The sequence below is a fragment of the Amblyomma americanum genome, chromosome 6, assembly GCF_052857255.1.
Source record: "Amblyomma americanum isolate KBUSLIRL-KWMA chromosome 6, ASM5285725v1, whole genome shotgun sequence".
NCBI lineage: Eukaryota > Metazoa > Arthropoda > Arachnida > Ixodida > Ixodidae > Amblyomma > Amblyomma americanum.
The window spans coordinates 20,322,302-20,345,825 of NC_135502.1; the positions used below are offsets into that span (position 1 = coordinate 20,322,302).

A 23,524-nucleotide genomic window follows, 5' to 3' on the forward strand; every position below is an offset into this window, starting at 1 on the left:
ACAGACCGTCAAGCCTATATACGCATACAAGATGCGGAACACGGGCCATACACCATCGGCTCGAGGGGAACACCTCAAGGCGCGGTCCTGTCTCCCCTGCTCTTCAATTTGGCAATGCTTCGCCTTCCCTCCAAATTGTCTTCTCTGCCCGGGATACATCACGCTCTTTATGCGGATGACATTACAATCTGGGCCACGCAAGGCAACCTGGGCCACATGGAGTCCTGCCTGCAAGCAGCAGCGACCCTAGTCGACGACTACGCGGCCTACTGCGGACTCCAGTGCGCCCCAGCTAAATCAGAATTTGTGCACTTACGTCCCTCCCCCCGGGACACAACTCCGCTTCGCATCAGTCTCCCCTCGGGACCGATCCGGGAGGCCAAGGAGATCCGCGTCCTTGGCCTCTTCATACACCACCAACGCAGAGTCGACACCACCATAGCCAAACTTCGCACGGTGGGAGACCAGGTGGGCCGAATGGTCCGCCGGGTCTCAAACAAGCGGGGCGGATTACGAAGCAAGGATGCACTGCGGCTTGCCCATGCTTTCGTAACGAGTAGAATCCTCTACTCAACTCCCTACTTGCACCTGCGCAAACATGATGATGACCAACTGGAGGTCATCCTGCGGAAAGTCATCAAGCGGGCTCTCGATCTTCCGATCGCCACGTCCAACCAGAGGCTTCTGGCCTTGGGCGTGGTGAACACATTTCGGGAGCTTCGAGAGGCCCACTTATGCAACCAATACACGCGTCTTGCACAGACCACGTCCGGTCGCCGCCTCTTGGACCGGCTACACATCAAACACGACTACCACATTGAGGAAAGGGAGAGAGTGCCAGAACCCTGGAGACGCGCCCTCCGGGTCCGACCCCTTCCCCGCAACATGTCCAGTGAAGACCATAGCGGTCGTCGCCAGGCGCGCGCGGAAGCGTTGGCGCGATACTATGGTAACCAAGAACATGTGTATTACGTAGACGTTGCCGGCCCACACCACGGGGGGTGGTACACGGCCGCAGTCGTACACAACACAAACACAGTTAACGGGCTCACTTTCAAAGCCTACAGCGCAACACACGCGGAGGAGATTGCCATTGCTCTGGCTCTCACGAATCCCAAGTCAAAACACATCATCACCGACTCGCGAGGGGCCTGTCGGAACTACGAGTTGGGCTGGGCTCCCCCGCTTGCCTGGCGCATACTGGAATATCGCTGTCGATCTGAAGATCCAACTCCACGCAATCTGATTTGGGCCCCCGGTCACCAGGGCCTCCAGGGAAACGAACAGGCCGATCAGGCCGCCCGCGCACTCTCTCCCCGGGCTATCTCCCTGTCCTTGGAAGGGTACTCCCAATCAGACAATCTGGCCATTACATTCAAACAAATCACCGATTACTACAAGGAGGAGCACCGGCGCTACCCGGCCCCTTGTAAGGGTCTGGATCGCGCTGACGAGCGCCTCCTCATCAAAATTCTCACTAACACTGTACTGTGCCCGGCGGTGCTTAAACACTTCAATACATCCTTTGATGGCACGTGCCAGTTCTGTGGGGAGGTGTCTGACACCTTCCACATGGTTTGGGCGTGTCAATCTAACCCATCTATCCCCCCCAACCCCAACCCCACCAGAGAGGACTGGGAGGCGGCCCTGCTCGGCTGTCAAGACCTGAAGAGCCAAAAGGCCTTGGTTCAACGGACGCGGGCGGCGTTGCTTGCCAATGGGGCCCCGGAATAGGGGCTCCACCTAGTACTGTGAGGGGAAAGGGCCAATAGGGTCCTACCCCAATCACCTTTCTGTAAAAAATTTATTGCTTATAAATGTTTTTCACCACCACCACGGCTCGAGTCGAGGCACCGGAAGCCGCGACACAGAGCCCCCTTTAAACGGGACGCTACGACCGCGCTGGCCTAATGAAATTTACGCCTGACGCTATGAGCGACGATCACCAGCTATGCAGCCGAGCTCCGGCAAAGCCACACAGGTCATGGCCGGGAACAAGAGTACTAAGCAAATATTAAAACAAACAAACCATGCACCGGTGTTACAGTCCAAAGCCCACCAACCAAAAATGGGCTTGGAGAACCTAATGGAGTCCTGTCGGGAATTAGTGGTGTGTGCCTAGAGGACGAAGGAATTAATGTCGTCTTCGCGTGGATAAAACAAAAAAAAGATTAGGATGATTATGTCGACGACCATTCACTGGTTCCTAGAGGCTAGGGGACCGGTCGCATTTTTCTTTCGCTTTTTCTTCGGTCATTCCCCTTCCGTTTCCGATAAATATACCGCACAATGGTCGAACATTGAAGCACCGAAGCATAAGCGGTGCAATACCCACGGCTGGACGAAGCAAAACGCGTATTTAACTTCGCGAAAAGATATGCTGCGGGGCTGTGATCAGTTGGTAACCTGTTCATGCTGTTTTCTTTTTACAAGCTTGAGCGCCGCCACGAATTTTAAAGTTGTGCAGAGTCAATGCACCGAACCACGTTTCATACGTACGATATTTGCGTAACATGTTTGGTGGCAGTGTCAGAGACCATCTGTACACTCAAAATCCGGCATAGAGTTTTTTATGCATGGCCTCAATTTCTTGGACTTTTCACGTTCTTTCAAGAGATGGGAATCAATGAGTGCGCCAAAGAAGAAAAGTGAAATGTCCTGCCGGTACTTTGTTAATGGCAACAGGCCAGCGTACAAGCCGAACAAACCGTTCTTAAGTAACCACTGCCGATACCTGTCACAAGGAAGACAAACAAGCGAAACTACAAAAAAAAAGCTTACGAGGATAATAACAGCAGTCGTGCGGGAACTGGAGTCGGGAAATATTGCATTCTGAAACCGCAGATTATAAAGGCACGCATCTTATGAACGGGTGATGGGCTTCTCGGTCGTACCAGCGGAGTAACTGTTAAATACACGCAAAGAGGGGCCTCCTTTCATGCTGCCTGTGCCCAGTCCGTACTCGCGCAGGCAACGAAGGTTTTCAGCGAGGTGACGACGTGCCTTAGACAGCAGAGACGTGTGATCGTGTACAAAACAAGTGGACAACAGAATTTAGCAGGCGGAACGGGTACCGCGCTCTCAACTCGAGGTCCAAGATCGGATCCACGGGGCGGCGGCGGCATTTCCAAGAAATCGCGGACACCGCGACGACGGGGGATGAAAAAAAGAAAAGGGGCCTCCGACACTTGGCGCAGAATACAAGACGAGCGCGGCTGACAACGCCCCATCCAGCTGCTTCACGTTGGAGTCTCCGAGTGCGGCTCACACACTCGTGAGTCAGCCACAATAAAGGTTTCACGCGATTGCGTCAGTGCGGGCTGCAAGGAATGCTGCACGCCGCGGACTGCCACAGGCGATGTTCCGCGTCGGACGTGTTTCGGGGAGGCCTATTTCAAGCGCGGGCCGAAAAAGTGTAGCACATACGCGATATCTTTTTTTTCCTATTTAGGAATTTATTGGGATATAAAATCGGTGCCCGCGAGTCGGCGCAAGGCCTTTGCGCACGGCACGGAAAGGTTCTACCAAAATAGAACCAACCCAAGCAAGCCAGGTTGTTTCGGAACCGGCGACAGTGGAGAAAGTTGGGTGCGGCTAAAATAGAAGAAAAAAAATCGGAACTACGACTACATAGCTTCTCGCAATATTTTGGGGGAATAATACGCGGGTCTTTACGGCAACTGTAGTCGCCAAGAGTGGAGTGAAATGACGAAAAACAGCTAAAAAAACGGGCGCAGTGGGAAAACTGGTCATTGGGGGGAGTCGTCGCACGGCCCTCGAGGCACGGCGCGCTCAATGAGCGAGGGATGCGGCGCGCTTGGCGCAAAGCCAAGGCAAAAGAAGACCTTTGAGCTCACGCCGGTCATAAAGAGAGCCTTGACAAGAGCAGCCGGGAACGTTCGAGGAGCGGGACACTCGAATAGCAACGTCTCGGAGAATTGCGTCAGGTCCCTTCCTGATCGATAGGCCCCGAAATCTTAGTCACAAGTGCGACTCAGCTAAGGCGCTATCAACTGCGTGCAGCCTCCGGCCAGGCTGAAGCCATTCGTCCGAGTGCGTTTCCTCCGTGCGTTAAAAATCGTGCACATTTGATTCCGACGCGCAAGTGCGATAACATCTTGCAGCGAAGTTCCAGGGCAGCACAAATGCAACTGGCGTTTCCCACCACGACATGCGAGCTGAAATGTTTAAGTGCTGCTTACACGGCTCGACTCAGCTCCCACGATTGCAGCTCCGACTGTGAAAGAGCTGCATTTTGAGACGCGGAACGCAACGGCGAAAACTGAACCGCTTGAAACCACAACGCTGCATCGCTTGGATGCAACCTTCGCACGGCTACGTTAACAATTTAAAGAAGCGCACACGACAGGCCATCAGCCTCGGCTGCACAACCAACCGCACTGTGAAGGCGAGAGAGACCACCACGAGCCTATCGCAGGCCATGGGTGGGCGCGCGCTCATCATGTGCGCTGCGAGCGTAGCAGAGACGGGACGGTGCGCCCACGGCTGTTACTCCGATCCGCGCGGGTGGGATCAGTGGCGAAGCGCACGGACAGGATGGAACGTGCCGCAGAATGGTAATCTTGACCGCGCAACGAATCTAAATGGAAAGCCAAGCAAACGCCAGCACACGCTGCAAATGGGTCGTGGTCCTCGAATAGCATTGCTCAACGAACGGCAGCAAAGATAAGCGACACGGAAAGCAGCTCACTCTGACTTCCACTCACAACCACTGATTTATACGTAACCATCCCCGCCCGTGAATTAACCCTCCCTTCTCAACAACTTTTCTGACACGCCAACCCTCATCATACTGCGTGCTCTAACGAAGAAGGAAGCATGCTTCCAAAGCCACCCTACACAGTTGCACATCAAAAGTTCAAATCGTCAACGAATGTTTACATGCCATAGTAGAGGTATCCCGATTAATTCGGTCAACCGAGGTTCTTAAACATGCACCAAAGTCTCATTATGCGGTTGTTTTTTGCTCCTCGCTTCCATCAAAATGCGGCTGCTGCCACCAGAAGCTCAGCAGCTTAATGCCGCAGCCACCGTGGATGGTCAATAAAAAAAAATCGCAATCATGGTCGCAATCACGAATTGAGGTTGTTTCACATGGTGCGACGCGCAAGAGAAAGTACGGCCCAGTCGCGTCGTTGCGACGGCAATCGTAGCCGCTGTTTCACATGCTAACGATTTCAGTTTCTGTTGAGCTGTCGCACATTTTTATGCTCAATAAAACGCTTATCAACATGTACGCAACTACGCGCATGCAGTTTCCCTTGAAATCCTATTGGTTGACGGCTGGGCCGTCCGCAACGACTGCGCCGATGGTGAGGCAGTACGACAAACTCGTTGGAAGACTGCGGCTGCGCGATTTCACAACCGCATCATGTGAAACAGCCTTGAGACTCTCCCCAAAGTTGAAGCCAGAAGTTACTCAACAGAAATGATTGAAAGGGACGTCACACTCGACAGCCGGGCATCTATCTACCTATCCGTTCGGGCCATCAGTGCTTGTACAACCCATTTCAACCGCAACACGACCTTCCCTTCGCACAAACTCAGCAAAAATAACTGGAGCACTTCCGCGTAAGCCAGCTGAACAACCCTCGCCCGTTATAAAACGACAGGACAACGCGAAGGTCGATCAAGGACAACACGTGGCTGCAAAGTACCCGGTAAAAAGGTTGCTGTTAAGCCCACACTCCACAACCCACTGGCGAACCCTGCTGCATGCTGTGCATTTTCATTTGCCCTCAAGAACGAAGCGGCTTTAACCCCGGGAGGTAAAGGACCCACTTCCAGCCAATAGCGACAGCCGATTCTCATGACCCTGCTAGTGGGACAATGAAGGAAGCAGCGCGACAATGCGGAAAGAGAACTATGCCCTTTCATCTGCCCCTCCCTGCACTGTCACGCTAGATGGGGAGATGAGAATCGGCCAACGCCATTGCCTGGAAGGGGGTTCCTTTACCGGCAAAAAAGCCGGCTACAGTAGCAACGGCCCGCCACATTAGACACATTTAGTTGGGCGTACGCAGCGACTCTCTGCGCGCAACAACGGCGCATGCGCAGAACTCTACGTATCTCGCAGCGTCTTATGGGACGCGTTGACAAGACGGCGGCGCCCTGCTCGCCCGCTTCGGAATAAATACATGTCGCCGCTGGATTCTCCGGCGCAATAGCTCGCTCAAATGGTAGCGGCTCGCTTTTATTTCGCCTACTCTTGTCCACACGTAGCGGTATAAGCGATAACGAGCCCCAGTTTTTCAGATAATTTGGCGATTTTCAAGCTCCTAGGCCTAACTAAATGCAGTGTGTTTTCCTCGTAGCAACGACACCTGGCGAAGCAGTTTTCTAGCTTTTAGTCAGTTCTTACATTTTCTTCGGTTTGCAGTTTTTCTTGGAACAACAAAAAAAAAAGGCTCGCAGTGCACTCACCCTAGTTATCAGTAATCACGGATGAAAATTACTTCACCGAGCGTTGATGTGCTTTGACGTCTTGTCACTAGATGGCGCTACTGTTTACGCGTTCGCCTGAGGGAAGCTACTGCACGGCCAACTAAATGTGTCGTGTTTACACTATTCACAGCGTACGCAACGCAGTAAAAGATGCGTACGCAAGCTTACTGCGTACGCCCAACTAAAAGTGTCTATTCTGAAGCTATCTGTGACGTGATAAAGCTCGCGCCTATCGCTGTTGGTCGGTCACTATGACGTAACGAGCGACCAAGCTGCGAAACGCGGGCGCGCACGCGTGCAACGCAAGATGTGGGGCGCCGTTGGCTTCCCGGACGGCTACCGGAAAAAGCAAAACCATTCGCCGCTGCTGCGTATCTAGATAGGCGGAGCATCGCATCGCGCACGGACAGGAAACGCGCACGTCGAGAGAGGCGACACGGAAAATTCCCACGATTGCTGAAGATCCTTCTGGCGCAAGAAACACAAGATGTGGGCCGCGTCCTAGCAGAAATTAACGCTCGCAAAGCAACGAGTTCCTTTTGTTTTCTTTAGAGGACAACTAATTTAAGTTGATACTCGCCTCTCCCTGCTCTTTTGTAATTCCCGCTCTTCTTTACAACAAACCGCTCTTCAAAATAACAGATGACAGCGGTGGGAGGGAGGCCCAGTCGCGTTAAAGCCAGGTGCAATTGCACAGCTCCAGAGTGAAAACGGCTGGCACCTCCGCCAAGTGTAACGAGGCTAACCAGGCTGTGCAGACAGCTCTTTCTTTACTCAAACGTTGCTCCTCAGCAGACGAGCATTCCTGAGAGAGAGTACGTGCTTCGCCAGCTTCGTCTTCATTCTGACGTTCCTTTCGAGCAGGCCGCTGGTGCGTAGGCGACAACCACCTTTCTTACAAGTATAATATATTTTAAACGCGAAGTCTGTGTTGGCTTAGGTTTTACCGGGTTTAAGGGCACAGGGTAAGGTAAAATTAGAAAAAAATCGTTTTTTTTTTCTTTTGGAATTTTAGAAGTTCAATTCTTTCTACACATGTTCCATGATCGCACTTTCCTCAGAAAGCCATATTTACGGCTGAAAAACGCTTTTTCCGAAACCAAGTAGTGAGCGGCCACGCCCCCTTTCAGGATTAACGTCAATTTTTTCAACCAAAAAGTCCACCACCTGGTTTCAAAACGTGTCTAAAATCAGCTACATATAAAAAATTGTCTGGCAACTATTGTACAGCTCCTCTTTTTTAGCCAAGACAATCCTGAGACGCTTTGCACGTTTTTTCCACGTTTCTGCAACCTTCATGCAGCTGCGTCCGAGTGCTATCCCTTTCGATCAGTATTGTAAATTGTGCCGGTGTTGGTTGCTGCTGATAAGTTGAGATGCCCAGGGCAAAGAAGGCCTTCGTCAGGCGTGAATTTCACGGCAACCGCTACGCTCATCGTGAAAAAGCAAAAGGATGTCCACGACCGAATGAGATCCCGAACGCCGAACGCGCCAGCTCCTCGACACCGAAGCTTTCAAGATTTTCTCTGTGCTTCCAGGAAGAGGATGTGCTACAGAGCAGCAGCCAATATGCCTTAATGGTCATGGACGGCATTTGTGCCGCAATTACACAGATTTGTGTGTGCAGAGAGTGCGGTGGAAGTGTTGAGCTCATCGAAATTGTGACAAAACGGGTAGGTGTTGCAAGCGTTTACAGTTTGAACTGTGAAGTGTGTAGTGCCGCACAACGATTTGAGACGTCGAAGAAAACTACTTCTGGCCTCTATGAAGCCAACCTCAGGTTAGTGTATGCCTTGAGGTCCATTGGTAAGGGAATGGCTGCAGGAAATATACTCTGTGCTATGCTAAACCTTCCTAAGCCGCCGACAAAGTTTGCGAAATACAATCAAGAGCCTCTAGGTCACATCGAAGCTGCTGCTCAGGAGTCGATGAAAAGGGCAGCTGACGAAGCTGTGCAGCTGAATGAGGGGGATAAAGACATCGCAGTTGCTCTTGATGGAAGCTGGCAGAAGCGAGGCCATACTTCCAATAACGGCATAGTCTCTGCGACCAGTGTAGACTCTGGGAAAGTGCTGGATGTGGAGGTTTTGTCTAAACGTTGTCCAAAGTGCAGCATCAAGGGTACAAACAGTGACCCCCTTCATAGAGAGGTGTGCCAAAGCAACTACCAAGGCACCAGCGGTGGAATGGAAGTCGCAGGAGCACTGAAAATTTTCGGCAGGAGTGAGGAGCTTCACGGAGTTCGATACGTCAAATACCTTGGGGATGGTGACAGCAAGGCTTTTATGGCTGTGAAGGCACAAATGCCATATGGTGATTCCATTGAAATATCCAAGGCTGAGTGCGTAGGGCACGTGCAAAAAAGGATGGGCACAAGGTTACGAAGGCTAAAAAAAGGAAACAAAGCAGGAAAACTCTCTGATGGAAAGAGCCTCTCGGGCCGAGGCCGACTGACTGATGCAGTAATAGACAAGCTCCAGACGTACTATGGTTTGGCCATCAGAAGAAATGTAGGAAACCTGGATGAAATGCGAAAGGCCGTTTGGGCAACCTTCTTCCACTTATCGGCCACAGACGATGACCCATGCCATGGACTTTGCCCAAAGGGACCTGATACGTGGTGTGCCTTCAACAGAAGTCAGAGGGCAAGCCATTTTTCCACAAGGAGAGTTTGCCTGCATCTGTCTTGGAGGCTATCAAACCCATTTATAGGGAGCTATCGAAGGCTGAGCTCCTAGAGAAGTGCCTGCATGGGCGAACTCAAAATGCAAATGAGTCGTTCAACCATGTTGTTTGGGAACGCACGCCAAAGAATGTGTTTGTTAGGCTTCGGACCCTACGGATGGCAACACTGGATGCTGTTCTTTCATTTAATGATGGTAGCATCGCACGGGCCAACGTTTTGAAGGCGTGTGGATTGAACCCAGGGAGCAACACCATCAAGTGGCTGAGGGAAGCTGACCATAAGCGCATGTACTTTGCGGACCGAGCAACACGACAGCTTACAAAAGAGGCCCGACAGTCAAAACGACAAGCCGAAAAGCGAAAAAATGACGGCAACAGTGACTACGAAGCAGGGGGCTATTAAACCAATTACTATGGAGGCGTTTCTGCGAATAAAAAATGGTTTTTCACATCTTTTTTCTCTTTACGCTCTATTATCTCAAAACAGTGTTTTTTCTTACAAAGGTACCATTATTTCCAATGTCCTTCAAGACAGATGGCTGATTTTTTTTTGCAATCATCTACATAAGTGTTGCCAACTACTGAACTAGAATTAAGCAATTTCACTGAGCAGTTATTCTGTTATGAATTTTGAAATGCGCAAAGAAAGGCCAGATTTGTGTACTACCGGAAAAAATTTTATTAAAAATCGAATTTTCAACACATTTCAAATATTCTAGTTCAGTAAAAAGAGCACAAAATTTGGCAAACAATGATATATGTATTATTAGGCTACTGTTATTAGTTAGTGAGAAACATGTACCTCAACATGGCCTAAAATGCATGGGAAGTATAGGGCTTACCCTGTGCCCTTAACGTCCCAAATCGACTGAGGGTATGAGGGACGCCGTAATGGAGGGCTCCGGATAATTTCGACCACCCCAGGCCTTTGCCCTGCAGTGGGCGTAGTCTGGATGATGCCATCGCACGTCAGTACACGGATCATTACACGGATCAAACCCGCGCCTTTTGGGTCAGCAGCCCAGCACCACAACCCGTGAGCCACCGCGGCGGCAAGAAAGTTCACCATCAGAACTCGTTTAAGCGGTCCACTAGTTAACACGATGCACTTGATCCACCTTGGAGTAAATGCTTTCATCTTCCACCATGCGCACGTGAACGGACTGCGCTTCAGAAGAAACGAGGAGGTCGACAGCGCCAATATTACCAGCGATGCAACAAAGGCGGTCTCACAATGCAGGAGAAGCCACAAACGTTCACTAAAAGACAAAGACACCGGAAAGGGCTGACAAGAGGCTTTCACGGTCATCAAAAGTTCAAAAAAAAAAATCGTGCTCCAACACTGCCTCGAAATCCCCGGCGACCTGCGAGGTTCGACTGCATCTAACGCGCGCGCCGTCAGGCAGCGGTCTTCCCGGCGCAATTAGGGAGGGCATCCGAAGGACAAAAGCAATAAAACAGCGTAAACAAACACCGGCTGCGGCAATTGCGACGAAACGAGCATCAAGCGAGCGCGCTCGGAGCGCTTAGGAAGGCAGCGGGTAATCAATGCGCTCAGACAAAAAAAAAGGGAGGGGGGGTAGGGGGGGGCCGCCCCGTCGGCACGATGCGCCGCCCGCCCGCCGCTTGATCAATAGCCGCCTGGAAGGGGAAGAAGCCGACGCGTCCTACACCTCGCGACGACGAGCGGCAAAAAAGTAAAAAAAAAATAGAGAGAGGAAGGGGGGGGGGGGGGGGGCATGAAGCAAAGCGAATTGGGACAAGGGCCGCATTTCGAGAAGGGTGAACCAGAAAAACACCGCCGCCTCCGCACAACGAGCCACAACACGCTACGCTCGCGCAACAAATGGCATTCCGAAGCGAGATTTTTGAACGCACGCTGCAGACATGAGCACCCTGACCAAAAAGAAAAAAAGAACCGCTCCCCACAGAAAAGGAGGCAAACATTGCCATAGGTCAAGGCCAGTGTGCGACACACGTCAAAAGCAACACTCTGTGCGCAAAGCCGCAAGGACGAACTTCAGGACATTAACACTAAGGCTTAATTAACTCTAATGCCTGACCTTTGATTGGATCCACAGATAGCCAATGAATTAATTAACTCTAATGCCTGACCTTTGATTGGATCCACAGATAGCCAATGACCTCTGCCACCTTGTTAAACCTGTTCTTCCTTTGAAGGTGCTTACATCTAAATTACCAAAAGGAACCAAGCCTTTTGCCTACATTACCCTCGTGAGACCAGCTTTAGGATATGCAAGCACTGTTTGGTTCCCACAGTCAATCACTAACACCGCTGGGCTTGTGAGAGTGCTAAAAAAAACCAGTACGGTGTATCCATAACAAATACAAACCTACTGACTCCTCTTCCAGCCTTGTGGCATCATATGGCCTGCTATCACTGTCATCTAGGGCAAAACAATCTCGCGGTTTTCCTAACAATTGCTGCACAACAATTTAAACAATTTAAACTTTCTCAGAGTAATTGGCAATCACATAAGCATGCGCATAAGCTGGCTGAACAGTGAATACACATGTTGAACCAAAACCTCAAGCATTTTTCCCCTTAGCTATCAGTGAATGGAATCAACTTGATCCTGGAATAACAAGTGAGGATTCATTACCCTCATTCACCTCACCTCAAGCTTAGAATCTAACACAAATCAGTGAAGTGCTCATAGTCCTACATTATGCCAGATGACTACGCAATCTGCATTTGTTGCCATTCCTTGGTATGTTCTTTCTCCTTGTACGGACGATTACAGTAATGTTCTTGGTCTGTTACCTTCCTCTCGCTGACTTGCTTCTAGTTTTTTTGTTATTGTAAAATATTCTGACTGCTACCCTGTTTGCTAGCATGAATGGCTGCTACTATGCGTGTTTCTTGCTTTCTTTTTTTCCAGCTGTTCTGAATTCTTAAGTATTCTTTACTAATCTACCTGCTAGTAGTGATCAAATATTTCTTACACAGTTCTCTTTGTTTTGAACTGTTTGTAATTTGCCTTTCATTATTTTGAACTTCCTGTTGTACTGACTGCCCACCTGCTATGGTCTTGTATTAAGACTAGCAGTATTGTAAATAAATTTGTGATAACACCATTAGCAATTTGTCAAATTTTCCACAGCTCATTCATGCAAGAAATGTGCACTTTATATGGTGTTGCCCAGACAAAACTGTTTTTAGATTTTGTTTGAAATGTCATTCAAGTCACAAATCATAACTTTCAGTCCTGTGACACCTCTTTACAGCATATCCAATGCCAACAGGGGCCCAGTTTTATTAACACTCCAACATGACATACAGCCATTACAGTGATGGATTCATAGCTACTTTCCTCAAAATAAAAATGCTTTGAAATTTCAATTTGGTTTATGGGAATTTAACGTCCCAAAGCGACTCAGGCTATTAGAGATGCCGTAGTGAAGGGGCTCCGGAAATTTCGACCACCTGGGGTTCTTTAACGTGCACTGACATTGCACAGTACACAGGCCTCTAGAATTTCGCCTCCATTGAAATTCGACCGCAGCGGCCGGAATCAAACCCCCATCTTTGGGGCCAGCAGCCGAGCAAGCGCCATAACCACTCGGCCACCACGGCGGCCTTTCAAATTTTGAAGATCATCCAATGTTAGATGAGATGCTACCCAAGCTAGATGTGTTGTTTTATGTTGCTGGGTTTTATGGTGTATAAGCAACTTGATGTTGGGATTTGACAGGCTATTAACCAACCCCTAATAAAGATATATTGAAAATTGACATACTTGCATGGCCAACATAATGCAGATTAATAAAAATGTTAAGGAATACTCCAATTTCCAATTCTTAAAGTACAAATGTTAAGTTATACTCCAATTTCTAATTTTATAAGAAGTAATAAAGCAGGGTTCATGCTGGTGTATATGACAAAAATTCAAGGGTTTTCAAGGACTTTCAAGGCCCTGTGCGTGGATTTTTAAGGACCATATTCCCTATTAGAAATCCAAATAGGACAGATGTACAGGGGTAGACAGAGGCGTGAAATGATGAGAATTCACTGTAAAAGGGGATTGTCGCTGGAGCCAACGTTTTAACAAAGAAACTTGTCTTCAGATAAAACGATGGCTCCAGCGATATTTCCTTTTTCGACCACTTCTCATTATTGTGTGTTACACGGATGACCACTTTCAGTGTGTTAGATGATGCAAACATTTATTCGCTAAAGAAGATCAGCCTAGCAAACACTCACTCAGTCCTTAGGTGGCCTCACTTTGCTTCTCCTGAATTTTTACGTCGATGTCCAAGATCTCCTGCTGCTTGCTCTTGGCAGTCTTCCTTAGGCTGTTTGACTTCATGATGCAAGTCAGGTCACTGGTTACCTCTGCTTTTTCTGCCTATCAGTCTGCTGATGCTGTCAATTCTGCAACTGCGGCTTCTAGTTTCTTTTTCTTCCTTCTGAGAGTTTCAATCTCTTCATCAATGCAGCGTTTCTTCCGCTGTTTCGCGTCTTCACGCTCCTGCTTTTTCTGTGTTTCCAAAAAGGCACGGTATTGGCTCCTCGCAGAAGCCACAGATGCTCTCAATTCCTTTGTGATGGGCACATTGAAAATTCCACCTGCTACGTGTACAGCATCACAGATAATCCGCTGTGAAATGTGAGATACTTCTTTCATGTTCTCTACTGAAACCTGGCGATTCACACTGAATCCTCTCTCTACACTTGCTTGGCCATGACTAAGTGTAAGCAGCAGTTTTACAACCCTCCAAAGCTCTGCATATGCTGAGCCAACCTTTAAAGTTCATAGAAAAACTTGTCAAGTGTATGCGAGCTCCTTTCAAATAGCTGCAACTCATGTTAGCGCTCCTGTAGCAGCTCAATGAACTTTGCAAGCACAGTATCCTTTGAATGCTCATGGATTCGCTCTGCTGAAATGAGTGCATCCAGAACTTTCTTTAAGCCTTCCGCACACTCATCCGCCTTCGATGACATCTGCCGGGGGTCTAGTGAAGAGAGGCCTCTCACAATGGGATATCGCAGGGGGCTCTTCTCCAGGATCTTTTTTTGTGACACTTAGAAGAAACTGCTTGCACTGCATGCGAAATGCAAATGCAGCTTTCACACTTTGTGGTTTTTAAGAAGCTGCTCGGCTGTGTGACCAACATCTATCTTCTCGAGTGGCACATGGTTGTTTAAATCTTCAAAGTCAATCTTCAGGAGGCCAGTGATTCCCACTGATGAACAGAGAACAGAAGACTTGAGAAACTTTGTTAGCAGTTTTCTCACAATATTCTCAAGGTCCTTTGCCAAAAAGAACATAACTGGCTTATCTGTCTGAAAGTGTGTCAGAAATGGCTGGAGGGTCATTGCAATAGCAAGTGCAAACTTGAGCTTTGCTACCACTAGTGGGTCAAAGCAAAAGTCACAAACATTCTGAAAAGAAGCACACCTGGGAAGGTTCACATCCTTGCTTCTTGCCACTTCCACATACTTCTTGACGTCAGGCCAGAGAAGCAGAACCCGCTCTATCACTGCGACGTTCTCAATCCACCGATGTGCACAGAACTTCAGAGGAAACAGAGTTTGCCCAGTGACAGCTACAAAGTCTTCTCTCCGGGCAGGTGCATCAAGAAACAGCCTACACACACTTGAGAGTAAAATGTCCAAGCTCCATTTGCTTGCTGTAAGACCTGCCTTGTAGGCATTATGCACAGTGTGCAAGCTACAGCTGCCCAAGTCTAAGCACCTCACCTGAGAGTTCTTCTGTAGGTGCTCCTGCAGGCCTCTGAATGCCTTGAGATTCACATTGGGTCCGTCCATTGATATTTGCACTATTTTATGTAACGGAAGTGGTTTTAAGGTGCCAAGCAGTTTTTCTTGCAGGTCTTCAGCCCTGGCATGGCCCATAAACACAGATGTGAAGTAGCGTACGGTGACCGACTGTGATGCATCCCAGTACCTTAGATGAACGTCCAGTTGCTTTTGCTGGCAATTCTCATTCAGAGACTCGTCGAACAAGACAACATAGTAGTCGCTGTTCTCTATCTCCCGCCGGAAAGAGGTAAGAAAGAATGGCCTCAAACCATGGCACGCGATATACGAGCACTTCTGCTCAGCGCATGTGAAAGATTGAGCCACCTCACTGTCTGGAAACATCCTCTTAAACAATTCATTCACCTGTGATGACGAATTATATGAATAGTGCGATGTTATAACCTTCAATGTCCACAAAATTTCTGCGTCTATCACAAGTTCATGCTTCTTGCATGTATCCATCAAGTTGGACGACTGCGATGGCGCTGGCTGTGGTCCATTCGCATGACATTCAGATATGGTCAGGAAGCTCCTTATTATGCAGCTGCTCCCGGCGGCTTGCATGTGCTCTCTATGCTTTGCACTTTTTAGATGGCTTTTTAGTGCCGACTCCCCCATGGCAGTGATGTCGAAACACTTACAGCAAAATTTGCATTTTGCCTTGTGCGGATATGACATGTCCGGCGCAAGCCACTCTCGGTAGTTGTCGTTGTTCAGCCACGACCTCTGAAATTTGCATTTTCCGGGCATTGTTTGCACGCACATTGACTGGCACACACTAACGCTGCAGATGCACAAAATGTCACGATACCGCCGTACACGTGCAATAAATCTCGCGATACAACCGCACATACACATCGCACAAAATGTCACGATGGAACCAGACACGCTCGCATAAGCGTTACACGTGCACAAAACGTGACGATACAACCGCACACGCAAGCGCTAAAGACACGAAATGTCACGACGGAACCGCACACGCACGCATAAGCGTTACACACGCACAAAACGTGACGATACAACCGCACACGCACGCATAAGCGCTACACGTGCACAAAACGTGTCGGTACAACCGCACACGCAAGCGCTAAACGCGCACAAATTATCAAGCTTCGAGCGCGCAATCACACACACACACAGCGGCGGCCATTTATCTACTCAACTGGAAAGTACACAGGAAATGGTTGAGCGGAAACGGTGGACAAGCCAGCGTCATTGTGGCCTGACGTTCACGAGCGTCCGCTAGGCACGTGCTTACTTCACTTTGTACGAAACTCACACTCTATTTTTAACAATATCACAGCGGGATTGCAGGTTGGTTGATATTTTATTAAATACAATCACTGGAAGTTTATTAAGAATAAAAATTTAGGAAATTCAAGGATTTTCAAGGATCTGCGTAAATTCAAGGACTTTCAAGGCCTTGAAAACAAACTTTTCAAATTCAAGGGTTTTCAAGGGTTTCAAGGACCCGCACGAACCCTGTAAAGTGTACTTCAATGAAACACAGAAAGGTACTTTGAGACACCACAAGACACGCACTGTGCAATAATACAGCTGGCACTTGAGCACAGCCAGAGAAGCTCTAAGGCGGTTGTTGTGGCAACAGCACCAAGTATGCCCCCTGTGAACAACAAGGCACTCAAGTGTACCTCATGCAGGTTACGAAAATACCCCCTATAATCAACTTAGCGTGTGAAAAAAGACTCGCACAGACAGACATTTCACAGCAACAACTAAGTCGAATGCGAATACTACCACACACTCTGAACAGACAATCTCAAGTGAAAGATGTCATGCTCACAGAAAGTCACCCTTCCCAGAATTCAGGAAAAATTCTCGCAACTGATTCAACCTTCAAAAATCCAAAGCCCCAAGCCACATACCCAAACTACAACTCGCTCAAAGTGGCATGGAAGCTACATGCATAAAGCGACTTCTTCCCGACCAGACTCACAAGCATTTGAAATAACTGAAGGAACGATCACCTCATACTGGCAACTTCCACTCCACTGAGAACATGTTGCGATATGAACTAGTGAAGTGTAGTAGGCTCATAGTAGTTTCAAAACAAACATAATTCATACTTAGTTCATTCAATAAATTTCAAAATCAAGTTCACAACACTATTGTCAATGAATTTTGCTACCTCCTAGTGGAAAGCAACGCCCATAGAAGTAGCTCGGAGGCCAAAAACCACACATTTATAGGATGCTTGATAACAAGAACACAGGATTTTAGTTAAAGGACCACAGGCACTAAATTTAATCGCGTTTTTTTTTTTTTTTTTCAAATGATGCGTTAGCCACACAACCACTAAGTAATTTATAACTTAATTTCTTCTTGATGCTTTTTTGATTTAAATCTTTTTTTGACGATGGCTGTGACGTGTAGTTGCTGGTGTGGTTATGTGAGGCACCAAAAAAAAAAGCTAGAATATAACCACTGGTATGTAGTTTTAGTTCACTACAACACTTAAGCCAGCCTGGAATGACAATAAGAGCTGGAAACACAACAAACGACATATCAGCAGTTATAGTGTCATTTTTTTTCATGCCTCACTTCACCTAAACATCAACTATACGTCACTGCCATAGTTCGGCTGATGAAAACGAAACAGCATCAAGAAGAAATTCAATAATAAATTGTGTAGCAGTCGCAGACAAATGCCACAGGGTGATCCATGTATACCAATCTCTAACACATCATTTCAAAGAAGAAAGCAAACAGGCAAAGGTTTGGTGGAGCACATCAAAACTCCAGCACGGGACTGGAGATCTCGCCATACAAGCATAGATAGCAATTATTAGCAAATCCATGGGGTGTTCAGTACATTTTGCGCCTGTAACTTTGTTGTAAAAGGGATGCAGAGGGCAACTTCTTACAATTTCGTTATTAGTAAAAATTGACCTTATGCCACTTTCTAGCTACGTCGATGTTAGTCCGGCAGGAAGAGATGCACCTGTCGGTCAGAAGGTTAAATTTAAAAATTTGCCTGCCACCAGACCATAACTCATGACACCCAGACCAAAAAAGACCCCATGAACACTTTGGAAGTGAATGGCAGTGCAGCCTAGTCTCAGAGATCCATACAAAAATGTCCTGATGCACCTCAGTTTGCATCCAAAAACATTGCGATAAAGAAAAAAAGGAGCCTGCCACATCGTAACTGCCAAGCTCAGGGCTGGCACCAGAATACTGGTGGGAAAGAAGAGAGAATGGATAAAGGAATAAAGAATAAAGAGGAGCAAAGATGGTTGAGAGAGGAGTGCATAGAGGGAGCTATTTACGATACTTCACACAATGTCTTCACTGCAGTACAGCAAAGGGGACCAGACGCCCGAGAGCTCGATAATAGTCACAAGGCTGGTCAGTGCCTTATCACGGAAGCAAGCACTGCCAGAAATCCACATGGGTGCACCGTTTGAAGTGAAAGTACACACTGTCGTTAGAACATAGCATCAGCAGAGGCAAACTTCTAATTGTTGCCGATGTCCCTTTAATGGTAATATGACTAGTCATTTCTCAGCACTCAAGAATACATTTCCAAGCACCACTGCACTGAAATCCCCAAAATAGGGTAGGTATCCTTGACGTGATAAGCTGGTTCAGCAAGGTAAGTGGAAAAATGGAAGGAGGCATTTAAGACACTGCAGAAAGTATCTTGCCACTGTCGTCCAACATGAACAACACATACTATCCATGAACGCGAAAGCAAGAGGCATCCCTATGAGGACTAAAATGCAAGCTGCATGTGACCTATTCACATGAAATACCAGAAGTTTATCAGATAGATTAAAATGAAAAATGGCATACTAGTACTACGCCAAGGTAACTTTTGTTACTGTTCTGGTGAAGGAGCACATTTTTGCTGATTTTTCAATGAGCCTTTCTAGTTCAGTTACACTTTGACTAGCATAGCCTCACTGGCACTGCTCACCAAGACAATGCAGAACCCTTGCCTGGTTGTTCAAAACTATGACATCCCACCCCTAATTTCATGCCTGGCTGTTCAAAACACTGACATCCCAATCCTTCTTTTAACCAATGAATATTTGCGGCAGCCCTGAGATTTCAAGCTCTGTCCTCCTACAGATGAGGTGATTACTCTGCCTTCAAGCCATCAGTGCGATGAATGTTGTTCCAGATAACATCAACAAGACAACCAATGATAATTTGGAGCAACAGAAAGGACTCCAAGCAAGCAAAGGGAAACATAGCACGGGCTGGCAGAGGGTTGACTAAGGAGACGAAATTGCAAAACCTTTCTTGATCTGATCCCATACATGCATGCCAGCAACTGACAACACGAACTGGTGACTTCACTTTCTTTACTTCCATTTAAAACTAGCTTCCTCCTTCGTAAAATTTAATGCCATATTTAGCCGACAGGTCAAAACCAGAATATGCATACCCAATATGGGACCCACATGTTTCGTTTGGTTTCATGAGGTTCTCTAAGAGTAGAAGCAGTTTGGAAAAACTAAGCCAGCCCCACTCGGGCAGAAAAGCCTCACCACTACGCAGAGAAATAAATATATCTAGAGCACCATTCAAGCCCGTCACAACTTCTTGCCATCAAAGGAGTGCGGAAGGCACTTTTACATGCAGTCAGCAGACACTGCATCAGATTCAACCACAAGGCTAGCATCATTACATGAGGGCTATCATTGCAGCGAGACATCACTTCAGACAGATTTTCATCAACAAAATCTGCACAATAATAGAATAAGATAAAATTACAGAAACCACATGAGCATCAGATGTGTGCACTTAGATGAGAACAGTGATATTTTACAACTTCAGATACTTTCGAACACATATTCACACTTGGAAATCGTATCCCAGACTAATCCATGCCTCCTAGTATGCGCAGTCATGATGAAAAAAAATTTTACAGCTGCCTAATAGTGTACAGCCATTGTTTACCTCATGCAGAAGAAAAAAAAAATGCTGACGCAATGCCAACCCCTGCTGACACCACATATGATACACCTGTTTACGAAATAATACATTCCCCATAGTATGAAATACAGGATTGATCACTCCACGCAGATAACTTCCTGAGCAAATGCCATGCCACCTAAATAGTTTGTACTAGAGCAGATTTGAATATTTGCATTTATGCATGACCCTTATGTATTTATGTATATGGTTTTTGCTATGCCAGAAATTTATTGTTACATGAACTCAGACGGACACTGACCAAATTCTTACGATCAAGATGATGTGGCAAATATGGCTTGGCAACAAATTTTGCGAAAATAAAAAAGCGACCATTAAAACTTTCAGTGACTCAAACAGGATTCAGCTCCTGTTCAACAGCGCAAAACGTTAGGCACCTCTAAAAGAACCCTGTTGAAACAAACCGCGTGTAAACGTCGCCGTAAGCGGAACAGCCCTGAGAAGTGCGTACGTCGCGAAAAAGTTCGCGATTCCCGTTCACACGATCACCGACGATTATGTTTCTTTATGTGTGCTCCGGCGTACGCGTCATCGCACAAACTGTAATGCCAAGAAAAAAGCAGAGGAAAATTCGCGCGCTCAACTATAGTGCCTCCCAGCGCAGCCGGAAACATTTCTTGAGGAAGCGCCGTCTACACCACAAAGAAAAAAAAATGCGAAAGCGCACTCACACACACAAAAACAGGCTGGCCAGCAAGGACGACACAAAAGGCGCTCGAAAGCGCCCGTCCGCCGCTCACCTCCGCTAACCTTCAAAGGCGACCCAGAGAGCGAGCTGCCGCATGCAACGACTGCGCAAAACACCCTTCGCGCCGTCCCGCCAATTCTTCGAAGTGTGAAAACGAGCACGAAGAATTAAGTTTCAGCCTTCACGTCACGCGGGTGACCACAAAACGACCTCACTGTTATTTAAACCTGCCCAGGTCAGCTTATTCTTTCAATGTCGCGCGGAAATGCACCTTGAAACCAGTTTCGCGACGGGTGACGAAAATACAGTACACAATAAATTTCACCGTGAAACACCGGAGAATATTTGCGCGGTAGTTTAGAGAAAAATTGACGCAATGGCAGAATGCGCACGTGTTTCCAGCGGCTTAAGTTCCTGAGGGCGGTCCACAATTCGGGTAGCATATGCTTGCAAACCAACCGCTGCCGGCTCACTTGGCTGATCGATCCGCTTCGCAGAGCGCAGTAAACAGCTGCCCTTTCAAGGTTCGCGATACAGAGAAGCCGTGCCGTCCCACGAACATGAAACTGAACTCCCCATCATTAGAGGCGACCGAAAACTGCAAAGCACCGATACATTTAATTTCAAGAGATCGCGTTTACGTAACAACGTCGCTTTGAAACAGCGTCATGCAGTGAAGGGCAAACGAAGGCGCGTGAGGCTCTCGATAAAAAAAAATCTGAGCAGTGGCATAAGGCGACACAGAGCCCTCAATGCAAGCGCGGAGCGCCGATCGCGCCGGCGAAAGCGCCGGGCGCACACAAAGGATAGGAAGGACCCGGTACTCACATGGACGGCTTGCGCTCGACGGAGGTGCCTCCCGGCGTCGTTGGCGTCGCGGAGGGTAACGCCGGGCTGTTTTCCGCCGTGGCCGCCGGCGATGGCAATCCGTACAAGGGGGGAAGGTTCGCGTAGGGCGTCGGCGGCAGCTCTTCGTCGCCGCTCTCGCCGCCCGAGCTGCTTTCGGTGGCGTCGGAGTCGATGGCGCGCTCCTGGTGCGCGAGCGTGGCGCGCAGTGTGCCGGAGACGCGGTCCCCCTCGGCACGGTCCTCGGCGCTCAGCCGCAGGTCCGTGGGCGCGCTGCCGTGGGACTCTTCGAGCTTGCGCACCAGGCTGACAAGCGCGGCGGTCGACAGGTTCTTCACGTCCTCGCTCTGCAGCAGGAGCTCGGCCTTGATGTCGGCGCTGTCGCGCAGCTTGCGGTGCAGAAGCCTCTGAGGCATCAGGCAGGGCAGGCCCAGCGAGGTCTGCTGATGCTCGAAGAAGGCGGCCATCTGGCCGGCGGAGTGCTGGACCGCCTGCCGCAGCTGCAACCGCCGCAGCCGCCTCTCGAGTCGTTCGGCACGCCGCTCGAGCAGACCGCGCCGCGTCCGCGCCAGCTCCAGCAGCTCGAGGCTGCCCGGCTGGCGTCCGGGCTCGCTCGGCGTTGCCTGGAGCTCGTGGGGCCGCGGCGGCACCCGGGCCGGCGGCGGCGTGGCCGGCTCGGCGCGGTCTTCTCCTGGCAGCAGCGGCGCGCTGCCGTTGGTGAGGCCCATGACGCGGTTCATGGCCGCCGCGGCATGGGCGGCGCAGTGGGCCGGCGCCTGCTCGCGCAGCCGAAGCAGCTTGACATTGGCGAGCGCCGCGAGGCTCACGCTGTCCCAGAGGTGGTGGTCTCTGAACTTTCCACTGCGCACCTTGTGCACGAGCCGCTCGGAAGGCGGCGAAACGAGGTGGCCGCACACGCTCGACGAAGCCGGCGAGTGGGGCAGACTGAAGCTCTCCGCTTGGCTAGCCGCTTCCGTCAGGGCGGGGGCCATCGCTGCTATGCAACATATCCTGAACGGCACCGGCGACAACATGCAGGCGGCGATCCCATGCGGTCCTCGACGCGATCAATCCTGCGGGGTCGCGCGCCGCGGGGTCCGCACACGCGAGGTTCGGCGGCAACACGCACCACCGGGTCGCCCTAAACGACAGACGCGAGCCGCCGGCGCACCACGGGGCGAGAGGCTCGACGGAGCGCCGCCGCGGCGGGCCTTCTTGCGGACTCACCCGTTCCAGATCGGTTCCATCTCACAGGTGTGGGCCCACGAACATCCAGAGAGCACATCCAGCGGTTTTCCACATCCAGGTGCGGACGCGAGCTACAAACCAGATCCGCCGGGAAGGGCAAACAAAGAAAAACGCCAACCACGTGACAGACACGTCCCTTTCAACCGCAGTTAGGTTGCCATCCAACGCTCGATGCCTACGACGAAGCGAGCCACAAAGCACCGCATATCGAATAACGCCGCGGCCTGACCTCGCCGCAGCGCCACGACGAATAGAACACCATCTTCACGACCCCTGGTATCGCATCCACAGGCGCAGCACGGACTCGCGCTCAACGCGCACAAAACATTAGCGAACACTAGGAATGGCGGACATTTTCCTGAATCTCGAGCTCGCAGACAACAAAAAAATTTCTCTACGGCGTATGGCGTCATTTGCTTGGGCCCCCCTCCTAGAAACGCTATCCCCATTGGCGGAGTCCTCGAGGCTCTTCCATTCAGCGCCGCGCGCCCCCATCAACGCCGCCTACCTTCCCCGCTGCTTCCCCACAGGTGCTAAAATTTTACCACAGTACTATTTTCGCGCATAAAAAAACGCTTAACTCGCCGATTCTACTTCACGAAAGCAGAGTAAATGCTCTTACCAAGGTTTAGCCAAGAACGGATTCAAACAACGCCTTTGGCGGCAGACGATGGCGTGGCGGCTGTTTTAGCTGTTCTATCAAGCGCGCGCACTCCCTATGTTTTTGTTCGCGCTTCTTTATTATGTTGACGACAAAACACAATACTACAATATAGTAAGTTTTATTCGCAGAAAACATACATGTCACAGCTGCGAAATTATTATTATTATGTTAATTT

The 23,524-nt window shown here is 49.2% G+C and overlaps 1 protein-coding gene across 2 annotated transcripts in view; it reads right to left on the reverse strand.

Moving 5' to 3' along the window:
- Positions 1–23,402, reverse strand: part of nsl1 (non-specific lethal 1) — a 119,847-nt gene extending 96,445 nt beyond the window's left edge. The window contains exon 1 of one of the 2 annotated variants that reach the window (XM_077668727.1): positions 21,420–23,402. In XM_077668727.1, coding sequence (XP_077524853.1) covers positions 21,420–22,471 — 1,052 coding nt within the window. In that variant the 5' untranslated portion in view covers positions 22,472–23,402. The remainder of the gene's footprint in view (positions 1–21,419) is intronic. The other variant, XM_077668726.1, reaches the window with a different exon arrangement.
- Between the last annotated feature and the right edge of the window lie 122 nt (positions 23,403–23,524).